Here is an 18,784-nt window from a genome sequence, read left to right on the forward strand (position 1 = left end):
TCATTCTATGTTCATGATGAAATTGAAACTATTATAAACAATGACTTTCTGTGATAATGGTAAGGTTTATTACTCTTTTCATGGAGCTACAGTATGAAACTATGAAAAGTAGACCAGCTCATTGTGGCTATGGATTATGTCTCATGGATTTAAGACAGCATAAGAGATACAGAAAAGTGCTAATGCAAGCATTGATCATGAAGGAACTTTGGAAGAGGTTCACGTTGATGGTTCAGAGTAAAAGGGAAGCAGCAGAGATAGTTCAGGTTCAAGTTTATTGTCATTTCAATTGTATACATGTATACTGCCAAACAAACCAACATACCTGCAGACCAAAATGCACACAACAGTACGCATAATTCAAACACAACACATAAAGTAATATTACCACAAATAAATTAATAAGTAACAAGGTGTATATTTGTCACAAATTAAAAAGTAAACAGTATAATGCTACTGGCACTTCATTTGTGATTGCGTCTGGGTGGAGGTAGGGAATTCTGTGGTCTCATAGTCTGGGGAAAGAAGCTGTTTCCCATCCTAAGAGTACTAGTCCTAGTGCTATGGTACCTGCTGCAGGATGGTAGGGGGTCAAAGAGATTGTTGAATAGCAGACTGAGCTGTCTTAGTGGAAGAAACAAGGGTTTAGGAAGTTGGTTTACAGTAAAGTTCAAGGGTCTGTATTATTAGCACATTCCCAAAATGGAATTCTTACCACTGCAGATTGATTTTCTGTAGTTATTCATTCATATAAATAACGCATTTTACAATCAGCTCGTTAGTTTGAAAGGTACCCTTTCCTTATCTTCATGGTTTTCATTCAGTGAGCACCAACCTACTCCGTTACTAAGTTTCTCACTTATTTTAAAATGTTATAACAAAGAAGCTTCAGTTTTGAATGAAAACATCAGGTCCTTTGAGCATTAATGTTGGTGTTCCTCTCCAATTTCATTAAGCAATAGTGATGATAAACATTTCCAAGAACCCTTATAGGTCATTGACCTGCAAGACTATGATTTTCGCACTTCAGACATGCTTTCTGAGATGTTAAATATTTACAGCACTACTCGTATTTATTCAAAAATTTTATTTTCCAGCAACAAAGGTCACATACTTCATTCTATCACTTTTAAATAATCTTTATAGTTAGGGATTAATTCTGGCAAAGACAAACTACGATTCATGGTAAAGAAAGGAAGCGTGTCTTTGTTTCTTCTGCTAAAGTTTGTTGTAGCCATACAAGCCTTACTTCCAGGTACCTTGAAGCTAAAGATTATAAAGTTCTAATAGTCATAACTGCAGTGCTGTGTCACGGTAATTGATCTGCTCGCTCTCTGATACAAGTGATAGAAGTTTGCTCTCCAGAGGCTCTTGCCCATTTCATGATTCTAATATTGCTTTCAGTTCCAGTTGTGCCTACTATTCATCATATTCTTGCCAACAGTTACAAATTTAACCAGAGAATAAAATCAAAATAAATGCCTCGGGTTTTTAGAGTGCATTTACTTTCATATTAATTTCCCACATGTTGAGTTCATTTTAACTTTTTAACTTGTTATGACCAAGTAATTATTTTGTGAAAAAGCAAAACAGAAGTTATCCCTTTTCAGCATGATGAGAAAAAGTTAAAAGTACAGCAAGTGCAAAGGCAACAAAAGATGAAAACATACAGGGGCAGATTCAAGTTAGCATGAAAGGTGGAAGATATTCAATAGCAAAATGAATGATGCTGCAGGCATATGGGATAATAATTAGGCAAGATACTAATGGCAGTCTAAGTAAACAAATGGCACAACTCAGTGTTTAATAAGAAGTGCTGTAACATACCAAGGTGAAAGGTGAGGTGGTGTTTTTTGTTGAGATTTGTTGGCTGAGAATAGAAAAGCCAGAATGGGAATACACAACCAGAAACTCAATCATGCTTACAAAGGGAGGTATTTGCTAAAATAATCACCCAATTTGCAATTGCATTCTCCAGTGCTAAGAATGGATTGCGAGCAGTGAATACAGTGGGGCATATTTTCTGTCTCAAAGGAAATACTGAATTCAGGACTTAACTGCTACAAATCCTGATCCTAATTCAGGGTCTCAACCCAAAATAATGACCACTTCTTTGCCTCCACAGGCTTGACTCACTAAACTTCTTCAACAATTCAATGTTTGCTCCCCATTTGTGGTCCATTGAATCTCCATGCTGAATTTCTCAACTGGTTCAAGTGCCCATCATGGGTGTGGGCTTAAATTAGCAGTGGCACTTCGGCACTGCTGCCTATTTATAATATTCAGATAGATCTTATAGAGTCCAACAGTACAGCACCAACTTCAGACGTCCAGCTCTCCAATTTACTCTCCAATGAATGGGAGTAAACAAAGAAATTGACTACCAGCAGAAAGGTTAAGTGAAGCTTTAGAAAAAAATATAATTCTATTCCAATTTTTATATTTTTTTACCTTTTTAGCTTACATTGTTGAAGACTTATTTAAAAGACAGGTTCCAAATAATTTTGTGATTAACAAGCACAAACTGTCAAAGTTGCTTTGTGTCTAATTGGCTGATGGTGGTTACACTCAATCAAGCCAAGAGTTGGCAACCAGGACCCCAGCAGAATACGTCACCTATGAACAAGATGTAGTACATAACAAAGCCATTGATACTAGGCTAGTACAAAACCTGTCCCAGAAAGCTAAACTGCAGATATGAATTAAATAGTTTCTTTACCATGGAGGAATGTTTGTGCCTATGTAGTAAGATAGGAGATAAAGAGGAAAGGGAGAAATTTATTCTAGGTGCTTGAGCTGGTTAACATTATCTCCAGAATATTGAAAAGGAAGGAAAATAAGTATTTGGTGGCAGAAGTAGGCACAAGATGGCAGAAATAGATAATGAGTGTGAGATGCAAGGCTTCATGAGGAATCCAACTTTGGTTTGGAGGGAAGGAAATGGGATGATAACATAAATGCAGATAATGGAACAGTTACAGTCAAAGGATGTGCCAAGAAATAGAATCCTTGGGTGAGTAAAAGACACACCAAAGTTAAGGACTTTGTCAGAAGAGATGCAAGAGAGTCAGAAAAAACTGAGAGGAGAGGAAGCAATGAAAAGAGGAATAGTCAAAGGCAGCTATGTGAACCTCTATCATCAGGTATCCCTTTATTAAGTGTTCCCAAACTTTCTTGTGCCATGGAGCCCTACCTTTAACCAGGGGGTGGGAACCCCAACTCTGTATCCTCATCTGTTACTATATACCTGGATTGTCAAGGTTAAAGATTTCACATAATGATTTTGAGAGAAATTGTTTCCTTCTGGCTTGAGAAACTTTGCTTCTCAGAAACAGAATTCTTGCATAACCAGAGGACTACCACCCCGTATTTCAGAAAACAAAAAAAATGTATTAAAGAAAAGCAGAAACACTTTCCTTACACGACACATTTTCAACCGAAGGTATACTTTTAACTTCTCATTATCTCTACATAAAGTATAACAGAGCAAGCTTTGACGTTAGCTTTCAGGAATAGTATTTATTTGGTAAGTGCATGAAATTTGAAGCAATTTAAGTTTTGTAAATTATGCTGACAAAAAGGCTTGATCAGTCAAACCTGCTAAACTGCAGTAACAAACATCAACAAAGCCTAATACTCCATTATTTCATAAGCAATCCCGTTTCCCTCAGTTGTCATGAGTTCATCAGCCAGTGTTAATAACTTTTGGTTTTCCGGTGTAAGGTAACAAGAGTCATCAATAAAGCACAAAGTTACACCTATTTAATTATTGTATTCTGCCCTTTCAGTGATTTTACCAGCCCCTTCCTATATTCCTCTCTGACTTTTCACCTCTCTTCTCACCTGCCTATCACATCCCCCTAGGTCCCCTCCTCCTTCCCTTTCTATTGTCCACTCTACTCTCTTATCAGATTCCTTCTTCTCCAGCTCTTAGCTAGCTTCCTTGACCCCCCCCCCCCCCCCCCACCTTTTTACTCTGGTATCTTCCCCCTCTCCTTTTCAGTCATGAAGAAGGGTCTCGGACTGAAGCATCATTTCTATAGACGCTATGTGACCTGCTGAACTCCTCCAGCATTGTGTATGTGTGTTGCATTAATTATACCAAAGTGGTATCAAACAAGCCTCTTCACAACACAAAAATTTGACACCATTCCCTGTAAATAGAAATTTCAAAGATTGACTTTAAACATTTATTCCAGGCTGAATTAACTGATAAAAAGACATAGACATTTTTTTATATTTGGTATGTCAACAATCTACACAAAATGTATATTTACAGCATAGTATATTTACAGTGGTGAGATCAACCCCACCATTTTTGAACTCTCATCCCATAACTTATTTGCTACTGCATCATCCATTGCTTTAGGCAATAACTCCTCCTGCTTGCAGTCGCCAAAATACTTTCCTGACACCTTTTCAACTTCAGGAGATGTAGCCAGGTAGAGAGAGGTCTCTGCTCCTTGTTCCGGTGTTTTAAAGAAAGCCCAGGACACAAACTTGAAGACTGGTTGTCCAACTAAAGGGATTCTGATGTGTCTTCCCAGGTTTGTGCGTACAATACCTGGGTGTAGCACATTTGCAGTGACACCGGTACCATCCAGACGCTTGGCAAGTTCACGGGTAAACAGAATGTTGGCCAGCTTACTCCTGCTGTACCCAAAACTTTTGTCATAGCTTTTTTCACTGTTCAGATCATCAAAATTGATCTCACCATACTTGTAGAGTTTAGAGGATACCACCACCACTCTGCTTGGGGCAGACCGTTTGAGGAGGTCTAGGAGGAGATTGGTGAGGAGGAAGTGACCCAGGTGATTCACTCCAAACTGCATCTCAAAACCTTCCTCAGTTTTCATGTAAGGACACTGGAAAATTCCAGCGTTATTGATGAGAACATCTAGTCGCTGTTCTTCCTTATGGAGAGAAGAAATTAAGAGATATTTTTCATCCATGACATCGATGCATTGCTAACACAGAAGCAATACTTGAATCTTTCTCAGAATAATCTACTCATGATCATAAAAACCCATAGGAATGGGAATGAATGAGATTTTCAAATAATGAGGAATGGGACTTTTCAGAAAGACAGAAATAGAAGTTATGCATTATAGAAATATAGATGTATATAGACAAAGAACTCCCCTTACAAGTAAGAATTTGTTCACATTTAATAAAGAGCACTGTAATATGGATTTTAGATAGGTGTCATTGCTGTTATTAAGAGAAAAACTAAATTGTTTAGATGCAAGTGTATTGATCATTGGTGAAATATCAGTTTTCAATATGCCAACGATTAAATGTATAGAACACTTCAACTGAACTCGTGTTCCTTACATATTTTAGCAGAATTACTATACCTGTATTTAAATTTCATTTTATTCCAAATATGCTGAACTCATAATTGCTCTTGATTTGGCTACTCTTTCATAAAAACAAACTATTAACTTAAAACACATTTAAAAGTTAGCTAAAAGTATAAGTGGTCTTAATAATTTGTCATAACTCTCCAGATCAGCAATAGTAAAAATGAACTGTCCACTAACTCAATTCTTGATCAATTTGACTTACAAAATTACACTACAAAATTCTTCAGTGGGCTAGTCCATCTTAGCACTCATGTAATCAAGTACCTGCAGCAAACAAAACGCTAATGTGGTTCACACTGTGGTTGGTAACTTTAGTGGTGGTCATGGGAAAGAAAGCATGTGGATGAGGTGGGTTGATGCAAAGGCTGGAGTGAAATATGAACATTGTAATCTATGAATGCTGTGGTACATATAAAGTTTATACAAAGTGCTATCCACTTAACTTTCATTCTACAACCCCCTCATTACAACCTGAGGTTTGGCTAGCACCCAAGCAACATGATGCAACAACCTAAAATCAAATTGTTAAGGAAAAGTTTATATCCATAAAGAATCCCAGGAAAACTAAACCTCTAAGGTATAGAGAAAAAATAAACTTAATATAACAATTTTAGCTATTGTAATCTTGGTTGTGGATCAACAACTTGTGAAATTGTGTCCACATGTATAACTCTGAAGCGAGCATGCCCACTACGCACACCCCCTCCCAACTTGCTCTCAGTGGGCGAGTAATTAGTGGTTTGTTCAGTGCTGCAATCACTGAGAAGACCATCTTGCCACACGGGAATGTGATTATTAGGATGAATGTTTTAAATTGAACCCTATATGGCCTGCAACTTGAATGGAAAATGTTCAGACTTGATAAAATCAAGAGTTTACACACAGAAAAGGGATTAAGAGGATTATCTACAAAATCAAACAACACTGCCAAATGGCAATCGTATGTAAACAATAATATTGTTAACAGACCCATGATTTAAATCACAAATTTTCCATTTCACTAGTGGTGTCTAAAACAACCGTATAGTACACACAATATTGAAAAACAGTATTTCACATCAGAGGCAGATTCAGGAATAGATTTCAGAAATATAAAATCCTAACCTTTAAATAATTTATTAAGGGAAGAGATATGCAAACTTGTTGGACAAACTAAACTGAAATTTTGTCTGAAGGTCATAGGTTACAAGATTCAGTGAAAACCACTCACCCACATCTTTAAGAGCTCAATAGACTGGGACAGTTCTACTAAACTGAGAAATTCCATCTTTTAAAAGGGGAATCAAGCCCAATTTGAGCAACTGCGCACACTGGTAAAAGAAGATCCTTGTGGGAACTTTGATTGAAACAATATTTTAGCTAGGAGACATGGGTTCAAAAAAGGACAGGACCAGATTTTCTTGTAGATATTAAATAAAGCAGAAGCTAAGTGTTCCCTGTTATCATAGGATAGTCTGACAGTAATTTCTAGCATTTACACAGACATATGTAAGAATTCCTGCTTAGAAGTATCTGTGAGGAATCTTCAGTCCAATGATTTGAAAAGCCTGATCATTGCTTGGCAGCACATGCACACTACTTAGAATTTGACACTGGAGTAACAGAAATTCCTGATGGAATACTTGCATGAAGTTACTGGGAAACCATATTCCTTTATCCCTCAGAGAAAAATCTGCGCAACAGGTCTTCAACATTTTGAAGTGTCTTTAATGCCAACAATTTAGTAGATGAGTATAAACCAGCAGCTAGTCTCAAGCAACACACACAAAGTACTGGAGGTCAGGCATCAGCTATGGAAAAAAACTACAGTTGACGTTTCAGGCCAAGACCCTTCAGCAGGATGGAAGAAAGAAAGATGAGGAGAAGACCCCTCCTCACTTTCTTTCTCCAATCCTGCTGAAGGGTCTCGGCCTGAAACGTGGACTGTACTCTTTTACATAGATGCTGCCTGACCTGCTGAATTCTTCCAGCATGTGTTGTACGTTGCTTGAATTTCCAGCATCTGCAGATTTTCTCTAGCCAGTCCTAAGTGTGAGTTCTTAAAAATTATGTTTTTGGGATTCAGTCTGATAAACAAATGGCCAGACAGCCTTAGACAGAAAGCATTTGGAGAACAATGATATCCCACCAGGCTCAGTGTTGAACAGTTGCTCTTTTATTAATTATCTAGGTATAGGCATTACGGACATAATAATGCAAGTTTGCAGCTATTACAAAGATTATGTGCACGTAGAAAAGATCTTGAATTGTTGAGGGAATACTGAGTTTGTAATTGCCAAATGATATAGTATTTGAGCAGGATGAATGACGACGATGTGCTTCATGGAAGGGTATGAAAAAGGCTGAAGAGGTACTGTTGTACAAGGATCTTAGATGATTTATGAGGAGCTCATAGGGCATGGTCTATGATGGAGCAGAGAATTTGTTCTAGGAGAGAGCAGAGGTCACAATCCACAATTGTACATACATGAACAGGTCTGTTATATGTAAAGAAGTTTTATTTCCAAATATTGAGCCTCAAGTTCAAACTGCCAGTGTATCTAGTAGACAAAAATATGCAGTTTCGGATTACTTTCCAATAAGGTATAGCTTCCATTTATTACCCCAAGTGTTTTGCCATTAACTCAACACCAGGTTATCTCCATTTATTGGTTATCTAGCATCCAGTGCAGCTCACATTTACAAGCCCAAGGTACTGATTCAAGTTATTAACCTTTTCCTGTTTATTACTTACACTGTTAATTCTGTTCCTATTCATTTCCTTCCCTCATTACCCATCACCCTTGCATTATGATGATGACCTGAAATATTTGTTCTAAACTTTGTGTTAATTAATTTATCTAAACCCAAAAGATTCTATCCCAATTTTGGGTTATTTCTGTCAGTATTAAGGACTGGAGAATTGCAAATATCACTCCTGAGGTCTGAGAATTGAAAATGTCACTCCATTCTTTAAGAAGGAAGGGAGGCAAAATACATGAGATTATAAGCCAGTTGGCTTGACTTCAGTGGCTGGCAAAACTGCTACAGTCCATTATTAAGGATGAGGTTTCGGGGTACCTGGAGGCACATAAAATAGGCCAATGTAAGCATTTTTTCCATAAAGGGAAATCTTGCCTAATTAATGTTTTGACATAATAACAGACAAAATAGACAAAGCAGAGTCAGTGGATGTTGCTTACTTGGATTTTCAAAAGATCATTGACACATGAGGCTGTACACAAAATAAGTGCCCATGGTATTACAGGAGAGATACTAACACCGACAGAAGATTGGCTGACTGGCAGAAGGTGAAGTGTGGGAATATAGGGGGCCTTTTCTGGTTGGCTGCTGGTGACTAGTGGCATTCCAAATGAGTTGGCAGTGTGCCCGCTACTTTTCAGGTTATATGTTAATGATATGGATGATGGAATTGATGGTTCTGTGTCCAAGTTTGTGGATTATTAGGTGAAAGAGCAGGTAGTGTTGCAGGGAAACTGCAGAAGTATTTGGACACGTTAGGAGAATGGGTCAAAGAAATGGCAGACGGATTACAGTGTAGGGAAATGTATAATCATGCACTTTGATACAATGAATAAAGGGATAGACTACTTTCTAAACAGGGAATAAAGTTGAAATAGTAGGCCAAAAAGACTTGGGAGTTCCAGTGCAGGTTTCCCTAAAGGTTAACTAAAGGTTAAGTTGAGTTGGTGGTAATTAAGGCAGGTGCAACATTAGCATTCCTTTCGAGAATATAAAAGCAAAGATGGAATGCTTGAACCAATCAGGCATTGGTCATTTTGAGTATTATGAGCAGTGATGGGCACAATATCTAGGAAAGGATGTGTTGCCATTGGAGAAGGTCCAGAGGAGGTTTATGTGTTAGTCTTACACAATCCAAAAGCATTAAGTATTTACTCAGTGATTTTTATTACCTGTGATAGATACCTATCGTTCAATGTATTTTGTGTAGAAACAGAAAATGCTGGAAACACTCAACAGATTAGGCCATAACTGTCAGGGTCACCTCCACAAGCTTTACACTAGTCCTTAGTCCAGCAATCACCCCAGAATGCGTCCCTGTCTCTCCCCTTCTCTATACTGGCCACCGCACCTCTCCACTCGTCCAGATGCAGGTTTCGAATAGAAACATCGACAGTTTCTTTCTGTCCATAGAAGTTGCATGACCCGCTGAGTTCCTTTCCTCCAACACACTGTTGTCTCTCCTGCCCAGTATTTTCCCGGGTATTATTTACTTAAGGCCGTTCCTCACCTCGAGAATCTGTCGGCAGAAACTCCGCACAGAGCTGAGAGAGGCAAGGTCGAGGTGGCGCACCAGCACCTCCCCGGAGGCCCCGGCGTCGCCTCGCTCCTGTCGCCGGATCTCTCGGGCAGCCTCCTCGGCTGCTGCCGGGTCGCGACACGCCATGATAACCCTGGCCTGGAGCCGAGCTAGGCCTGCAGCCGTCGCCCGCCCAATGCCACTATTGGCGCCGGTCACGATTACTGTTTTTCCGCGCATGGATGCCGGTACCTGCAGGCGGTCGCTGCCGCCCGTCCCACCCGACATCAGCCAACGGCCGAGGAAATAAGCGGCCGTGAGGCCGACCACGGACAGCAGCAGCATCACGCGACACACAGCCGGCAGTACCGAGGGCCGCCGCATGGGGCCATCCTCGAGTCGGCACGGGCCAGCTGTCAATCACCCCGGACGACGCCCGAAATGCAGGGGAACTGCGCGGGGCAGGCAGCTTCGATGTTGGGAAACAGAGTCAATACTTCCTCCGAAACTCTTCACCAAGACTGCAAAGGGCGAGGAGAGAAGTCAGAATAAAGGGGATGGGGAACATCTGCACAGGCTGGCAGATGATGGGTGAATCCAGGTCGGATTAAGGACGTGGGAGTGTTGTGTGATGTTGGGAGGTGATGGGTGGGAGTGATCAAGAAATGTTTAAATTGTAATCTAGGAGAGGGCAATGACTATGGACTTTTTGGCTCTTCCCACTTACTCCAGACCAAAGGGCTCCAGCTATGCTTTTCTTTTCACAAGAAAGAGAAAATCTGCAGATGCTGGAAATCCAAGCGACAAACACAAAATGCTGGAGGAACTCAGCAGGCCAGGCAGCATCTATGGAAAAGAGTACAGTCGACATTTTTGGCCAAAACCTTTCTGCAGAACTGGAGACAGAAAGCTGAGGAGTAGATTTAAATGAGGGGAAAGGGAGAGGGGAACACCAGATGATAGGTGAAACCTGAAGTTGGAGAGGTTGAAGTGAAGAGCTGGGAAGTAAATCAGTAAAATAGACAGAAGGGAGGAGGAGCACCAGAGGGAGGTGATGGGTGGGTGAGGAGATAAGATGAGAGAGGGAAAAGGGGATGGGAAATGGTGAAGGAGAGGGGGTGGTCTTTTCATTGGCACATGGAACAGTCCATATTACATGTCTACACTGGTTCCTCAACACTTTATCAACAACTACTTCCTGCACCCATTCTGTGCTTGTTGATTTTATCAAGTTTGCCGCAACTTCCACCCACTCTCAAATTAATTTGGTCCATTTCCAACAGCTTTTTTCCCTTTCTTCATTTCTCGTTCTTCCTCCAATTTGTACTGACTTTGTTTTTAACAAAGCCACTGACTTCATAACCACTCTTTCTCCACCCCACAACCCCACTTTTGTTTTCCCTTATCCCCTGGCCCCATTATCCCTTCTTTTTCCTCTTCCCCACCCTCATAACCTGTCCATCACACATAGCTCCCCACTCTGCTTTCCTGCCTTTCCCTTTATTCCATACCCTACTATCCTCCCCTTTCAGATTCCACCTTCTTCAACTTTTGCCTCTTCCACCTATCACTTCCCAGCTTCTTTCATTGTTCCCTTTTATCTCATTTCATCTGGATTCACCTATCACCTTGCAGCTCGTGCTCTTCCCCTCCCTACCAACCTTTTATTCTGGCTTCTATCTTTCCCTTTTCAGTCCTGATGAGGGGTCTCAATGTTGATGTTTTATTTCCCTCCATAGATGCTGTCTGACCTACAGTCTTTCTTGTGTCAGGATCTCAGCAACCACCTCCATTGTCCAGATACCAATATTTATCTGTGGTAATTAAACAATCATACACTGCCCCAAGACTGCTAAAAATTGCAAAGAGCTGTCAACACAGCCCAGTCCATCATGCAAACCACCATTCCTCCTTCGATTTTCAGGAATGCAGCCAACATAATCAAGAACCCCTCCCACCCCTGGTATTCTCTGTTGTCCCGTCTCCTGTCAGGCAAAAATGATTAACAGAACGTACCTCTATGTTCAAACAGCTGCTGTTCCACTGTCTTCAGACCTTCGAACTGTTAAACGTTTAGAGCAAATTTATCACTATATACTACCTTGAGATTAATTTTCTTGCAGGCAATTATAGGAAAATAAATACAGCAGAATTTATGCAAAATGATAAATAACAGTCTAACAGCCAATGTGCATTTTACTTGTTTACTTCTCTGCACTTTCCCTGTATCTGCTAGATGACACTTTACCATTTGTTTTCTGTTTACCTTAATGTGCTTATGCATGATTTCCATGCAAAGAGAAGTTTTCCACTGTATCTGGTGAGTGTGCCACTGAACTTCAGACCACTGAATCAGGCACCCAATGCCGAGCTTCCTCGCTGTATGAAAATACCAGGTTATAGAAGGATTTTCAAAATATTTTCAATTTCATCAAACCCATATAACATTCTTCTTAACTCATGGAAATCCATACCCCTTAACCACCCAAAACAGAGAAGAAGCATTTGGTATGGCACTGAGCCTATTTGAGAGCACAGTAGCCAGCATAGTCGATAGGAGTACAACATTGTCCATACAACACACCGACTAATCAAGTATCACCTCTATTAGAGACTACTGGCCCAGCATTGGCCTAATTATTGACATCTAAACCAAGAGAAATGGAGTGAAGGCAATTCCTCCAGAGTCCCTAAGGAAAACTGGCTCCCAGTAAAGACAAGCGGCCATGCTCTTTCCTGTGTTGCCAGTCTGAGAGGCCCAGACTATGTTGGGACCTGAATCCCAAACGCCCTTGGTAATTTTGTGCAGCTTGTTGGTAAAGATGCTCTTCGGTGGATATCTGAAATGCAGTCTCTAATGGGAACAGTGGCTGTTGTAACATTTAAATATAAAGATAAGTGAAGTATATAAGAGGCAAGAGTAGATATCAGATGACTGCGGGGGGGGGGGGGGACAAGGAAGTGGCAGAAGAACTGACTAAGTACTTTGCGTCAGTCTTCACTGTGGAAGACACCAGCAGTATGCCATCAGTTCGAGAGTGTCGGGGCAGAAGTGAGTGAAGGTGCCATTTGGGGGAGAAGGTGAAAGGTCTGAAGGTAGATAAGTCACTTGGACTTGAGAGTCTGTACCCCAGAAACGGGTGGCTGAAGAGACTGTGGAAACATTGGTAATAATCCTTCAAGAAGCAATAAGGTCTGGCATGGTTCCGGAGGATTGGAAAATAGCATGTGTCACTCCACTCCTCAAGATGGGAAAGAGACAGAAGAAAGGAAATTATAGGCGAGTTAGCCTGATCTCAGTGCTTAAGAAGAATCTGGAGAGTTGATTGTTTCAAGTATATGGTTTCAGAGTACTTGGAGGCACATTATAAAATAGACCAGTCAGCATGGTTTCCTTAAGGGAAAATCTTGCCTGACAAATCTTTTGGAATTCTTTGAAGAAATAACAAGCAGGATAGACAAAGGAGAATCGGTGGATGTTGTGCACTTGGATTTTCAGAAGGCCTTTGACAAGTTGCTACACATGAGGTTGCTTAACAAGTTAAGAGCCAAAAAGGCTGGAAGCAAAGAATGATGAGGAACATCAATGATTAGAACAGAGATGAGGAAGAATTTATTTAGCTAGAGAGTGGTGAACCTGTGGAATTCTTTGCCACAGGCAGCTGTGGAGGCCAAATCTTTATGTATATTTAAGCTAGCAGTCGATAGATTCTTAGTTGGTCAGGGCATGAAGGGATATGGGGAGAAGGCAGAAAATTGAGGCTGAGAGGGAAATGGATCAGCCAAAATGAAATGGTGAAGCAGACTCAATAGTCCAAATGGCCTAATTCTGCTTCTATATCTTATGGTCTTAAATAATGTTATCAACCCTGGCCTATAAACCTTAGCAGTTGCATCTCTGCATTTATGGACTTTTAACCTTGAAGATTAACCTATAAAGGTGTTACATGTAATGTCAGAAAACAAAAGAATGCAGGCTGATTTATCAAATTAAAAGAAGGCCTCCAAAAGTTGAAGATTGGGGATCAGCCATTACAATAAGCTATAGACTAGAAAGGACTAGTTATGTGGGTGAGGTAGTTTAAGTAAAATATCAAAGTTCAAAGTAAATTTATTATCAAAGTACATATATGTCATCATATACTACCCAGAGATTCATTTTCTTGCAGACATTCACAGTAGAACAGAAAAACACAATGGAATGAATGAAAAATCTCACATAAAGAATGACCAACAACCAATGTGCAATGGAAAGCAAACTGTGTAAATAAATAAACAATGAATGAAATAATAGTGAGAACATGAGTTGTAAGGTCCACTAAAGTAAGTTCATAGGTTGTGGAATCAGTTCAGCATTTGTTTGAGTGAAATTATACACATTGGTTCAGAAGCCTGATGACTAAAGGGTAATAACTGTTCCTGAACCTGTGATGTGGACCTAAACTCCTGTACCTTCTTCCCGATGGCAGCACCAAGGAGACAGAATGGCCTGGATGCTGGGGTCCTTGATAATGGATGCAGCTTTCTTGTGTTTGTGCTCAGTGGTGGGGAGGGCTTTGCCTGTGATGGACTGAGCTACATCCTCTGCTCTTTGTAGGCTTTTCCATCCATGGGAATTGGTGTTTCAATACTAGGCAGTGATGCAATCAGCTAGGAAACTCTCCTCAGTGCATCTGTAGAAGTTCCTCAGTGTTTTGGATGATTTTTTAAACTTATTTGGAGATACCTCACAGAACAGACTTGTCCAGCCCAAAGAGCTACATTGCCCAGCAACACACCTACTTAACACTAGCCAAATTTCAGGACAATTTAGAATGACTAAGTAACCTGCTAAAATTCCTCCGGGTGCTCTAGTTTCCTAGTCTGTGGATTGTGGGAGTAAACTAGAGCACCCAGAGGAAACTCACGTGGTCACGGGGAGAACATACAAGCTCCTTACAGGTGGCACTGGAATAGAAATCTGAAATCCAGAATGCCCCAAGCTGTAATGGTGCCACGCTAATCACTTCGCTACCTGGGTGCCCTGCCAAATCTGCGCAAACCTCTAAGACAGTAAAGGTGGTGTTGTGTCTTCTTTGAGATGGCACTTACATATTGGTTCCAGCGACAGATCCTCTGATATAACGGCAAGGAATTGCTATGATGTAGCGTGGTGCATGTATGGTTCATTACTGAAGTCATTGAACATTTTGTATGGAATTCTTCATTCTAGTTATTTTTTTAAGTAAATGAACAATAGGTTTATAATTCTAAAAGAAGAGAAGAATGGTATTTGAATTTTCAGAAAATCAAGAAAGCCATTGCTTTCCATGAACCGCTTCACAAGGCACTTCCATATCCAAATGTCCTGTTAAAATTTATAGACTCACTATACTCCCTCTGAAATAAGATCACACTGTATTTCATCCGGATCCTGGACTTAAGAGACATTTTTTCCTTCATTCTGAACTCCCCAACTAGTCCCAGCTTCCATTTTCAATTCACTCGTCGTTCTGTACATTATGTTTCGCTTCTCTAATGTTCAGCTGTCCGGTCCCCTAATTAAAGCTGGCGCTCACTTAAAGGTAATGCAAATAACAGTATGGAAATCCTACAAAGTGCTGCTAATGACTGTTAGCAAAGCTGCATGCATTTACATTCTCTTCCAGTTTCCTGTTGCCACACCGGTTTTTAATCCATCTACTTTCTCGTCCATATATAAACCTAATCTCTCTGCTCCAATAGTCCAGGGCCCCAACCAGCATAAATGCATCAGAAATTGATTTCATCAGATCAATGTCATACCACATAAATCTTAAGTTCTTTAGTGTTTGATTTGCTACACAGGCAGATTTTGGAATTTTTATAACCAAATATTGTAAATTCCAAATAGCAGACAGGATTAAGAAGATGGATAAAAATTACACTGAACTACCATCATTTTAATGCAACAGAACATGTAAAAGAAAGACTACGATGAAAATGAACAACAGACCCAATATTTTACCTTAAAAAAAATAGACTGAATAACTTCATTTGTTTAATGGTATACCAGCTATTGTTCTGTAAGAATAGTTGGCCCAGCATTGCTAGAATTTCTTCAAACCTGCTGGCAGTTGAAATTCTAAAATGTTTCCAGTCATACAAAACTATAAAGAAATATTGAGGGAGTAATTATATTACATTGAGCAGACTTCTCTTGTAAGCCTCATTTTATTTTAAATGGAATACAGGTGAAATGAAGAGATCTGAAAATTACAGTCCCAGATTCTGCTAATAAGAACTCTTGCAACTTTTTCTCCTCTTGCATTACTGGAACTCCTTTCTTCTTTTAATATAGTGAAAATTTGCCTTGCGAAGTGTATTGGGCCAAGCTGGTTCATAATGAATAATGGGAGCAATGCCTTGATTATTTGCAATCTATACTGATATAAATGGGTGGATATTGTGTCAATTAGGTGAGGAAGAAATCAGTAAAGAGGATGCAAAAAGGTATAAAGAGCAGTGATGTGATTGGGCAAGAATGTGGCATGTTTGAAGGTGTGTGAACTATTCCTCATTATGCAAGTTTTGAATTATGGTGTCATATCTTGGTTCACTGAATTTAAGACAAGACTACAGTGTTAATATTAAAATTCTTAATATAAGCCATGTGGTTTGGCTCATGATCACTGTTAAGGCATCTTTGCTGGAAATACGTATATGAGAGGGTATATAGCTATTCTAAAATAGACAACAAAGAAGATGCTGAGTTGCCTTCAAATTGACAATTACAAACAAGAATTGTGGCACTTTTTTAAGAGGATGAATCAATAAAAAAGCATCCAATTAAAGTAAAATCAGAACACATCAGGCTAAATAATAACCTAAATATTGATATTCACCAATGTCAGTACATATGCCTTCTCTGGATTAAAAGTGTCACCATATTTTGAGGTAAAGGGGAGTTCACTTGACCAGTATGGCAAAAGCAAATATTTACATCAATAGAGATGTATATCATCACTTGGTATAATGTCCATCTCCTGTAGAAAATGTAAGCAAGTCTTCTTTTTAAGACCACAAGACCATAAGACATAGGAACAGAATTACGGTAGGCTACTTGGCACATCAAGTTTGCTCTGTCATACCATCATGGCTGATTTTTTATCCCTCTCAACCCCATTTCCCTGCCTTTTCTCCATAACCTTTGACAGCCTATCTAATTAAGATCCTGTCAACCTCCACTTTAAATATACTCAGCGACTTGACCTCCACAGCCGTCCATGGCAATAAATTCCACAGATTTACCATGCTCTGACTAAACAAGTTCCTCTGCAACTCTGTTCTAAATGGAGTGCTCTTCAATTCTGTGTCTGTACTCTCCGTTTCAAGACTCACCCACTTTAGGAAACATACCCTCCATACACACTCTATCTAGGGCTTTCAATATTCAATAGGCTTCAAGAGGTTCCCCACTCATTCTTTTAAGCTCCATCAAGTACAGGCCTAGAGCCATCAAACACAGCTCATACATTACCCCTTTCATTCCCGGAGTCATTCCCATAACTTCCTCCGGATCCTCTCTAAAGGCAGCACATTCTTCCTTAGATAAGGGACCTAAAATTGTTCATAATACTGTAAGTGCAGTTTGACCCATGCCATATAAAGTTTCAATATCACATCCTTGCTCTTACATTGAATTCCTCTTGAAATGAATGGTAACATTGCATTTGTCTTCCATATCACTGACTCAACCAGCCAGTTAACCTTTTTGGAATTCTGCACAAAAACAATAGACAATAGGTGCAGAAGTAGACCATTCGGCCCTTCGAGCCTGCACCGCCATTTTGAGATCATGGCTGATCATCTACTATCAATACCCGGTTCCTGCCTTGTCCCCATATCCCTTGATTCCCCTATCCATAAGATACCTATCTAGCTCCTTCTCGAAAGCATCCAGAGAATTGGCCTCCACTACCTTCCGAGGCAGTGCATTCCACACCCCCACAACTCTCTGGGAGAAGAAGTTTTTTCTTAACTCTGTCCTAAATGACCTATCCCTTATTCTTAAACCATGCCCTCTGGTACTGGACTCTCCCAGCATCTGGAACATATTTCCTGCCTCTATCTTGTCCAATCCCTTAATAATCTTACATGTTGCAATCAGATCCCCTCTCAATCTCCTTAATTCCAGCGTGTACAAGTCCAGTCTCTCTAACCTCTCTGTGTAAGACAGTCCAGAGATCCCAGAAATTAACCTTGTGAATCTACGCTGCACTTCCTCTACAGCCAGGATGCCCTTCCTTAACCCTGGAGACCAAAACTGTACACAATACTCCAGGTGTGGTCTCACCAGGGCCCTGTACAAATGCAAAAGGATTTCCTTGCTCTTGTACTCAATTCCCTTTGTAATAAAGGCCAACATTCCATTAGCCTTCTTCACTGCCTGCTGCACTTGCTCATTCACCTTCAGTGACTGATGAACAAGGACTCCTAGATCTCTTTGTATTTCTCCCTTACCTAACTCTACACCATTCAGATAATAATCTGCCTTCCTGTTCTTACTCCCAAAGTGGATAACCTCACACTTATTCACATTAAACGTCATCTGCCAAGTATCTGCCCACTCACCCAGCCTATCCAAGTCACCCTGAATTCTCCTAACATCCTCATCACATGTCACACTGCCACCCAGCTTAGTATCATCAGCAAACTTGCTGATGTTATTCTCAATGCCTTCATCTAAATCGTTGATGTAAATCATAAACAGCTGTGGTCCCAATACTGAGCCCTGTGGCACCCCACTAGTCACCAATTGCCATTCCGAGAAACACCCATTCACCGCTACCCTTTGCTTTCTATCTGCTAACCAGTTTTCTATCCATGTCAATATCTTCCCCCCAATGCCATGAGCTCTGATTTTACCCACCAATCTCCCATATGGGACCTTATCAAATGCCTTCTGAAAATCGAGGTACACTACATCCACTGGATCTCCCTTGTCTAACTTCCTGGTTACATCCTCGAAAAACTCCAATAGATTAGTCAAGCATGATTTGCCCTTGGTAAATCCATGCTGGCTTGGCCCAATCCTATCACTGCTATCTAAATATGCTACTATTTCATCTTTAATAATGGACTCTAGCATCTTCCCCACTACTTATGTTAGGCTGACAGGATGATAGTTCTCTGTTTT

At 40.2% G+C, this 18,784-nt stretch overlaps 1 protein-coding gene across 1 annotated transcript; it reads right to left on the reverse strand.

Annotated features, from left to right (window-relative positions):
- Positions 1 to 256: 256 nt before the first annotated feature.
- Positions 257 to 9,995, reverse strand: rdh14a (retinol dehydrogenase 14a). The gene is made up of 2 exons (XM_073057027.1): positions 9,619 to 9,995; positions 257 to 4,913 (listed from the first exon to the last, which is right to left on the reverse strand). The coding sequence occupies exons 1-2, from the start codon at positions 9,970 to 9,972 to the stop codon at positions 4,290 to 4,292; spliced, it is 978 nt and encodes a 325-aa protein (XP_072913128.1). The 5' UTR covers positions 9,973 to 9,995; the 3' UTR covers positions 257 to 4,289.
- Positions 9,996 to 18,784: the final 8,789 nt, after the last annotated feature.

This window comes from Hemitrygon akajei, chromosome 9, assembly GCF_048418815.1.
Source record: "Hemitrygon akajei chromosome 9, sHemAka1.3, whole genome shotgun sequence".
NCBI classification, from domain to species: Eukaryota; Metazoa; Chordata; class Chondrichthyes; order Myliobatiformes; family Dasyatidae; genus Hemitrygon; species Hemitrygon akajei.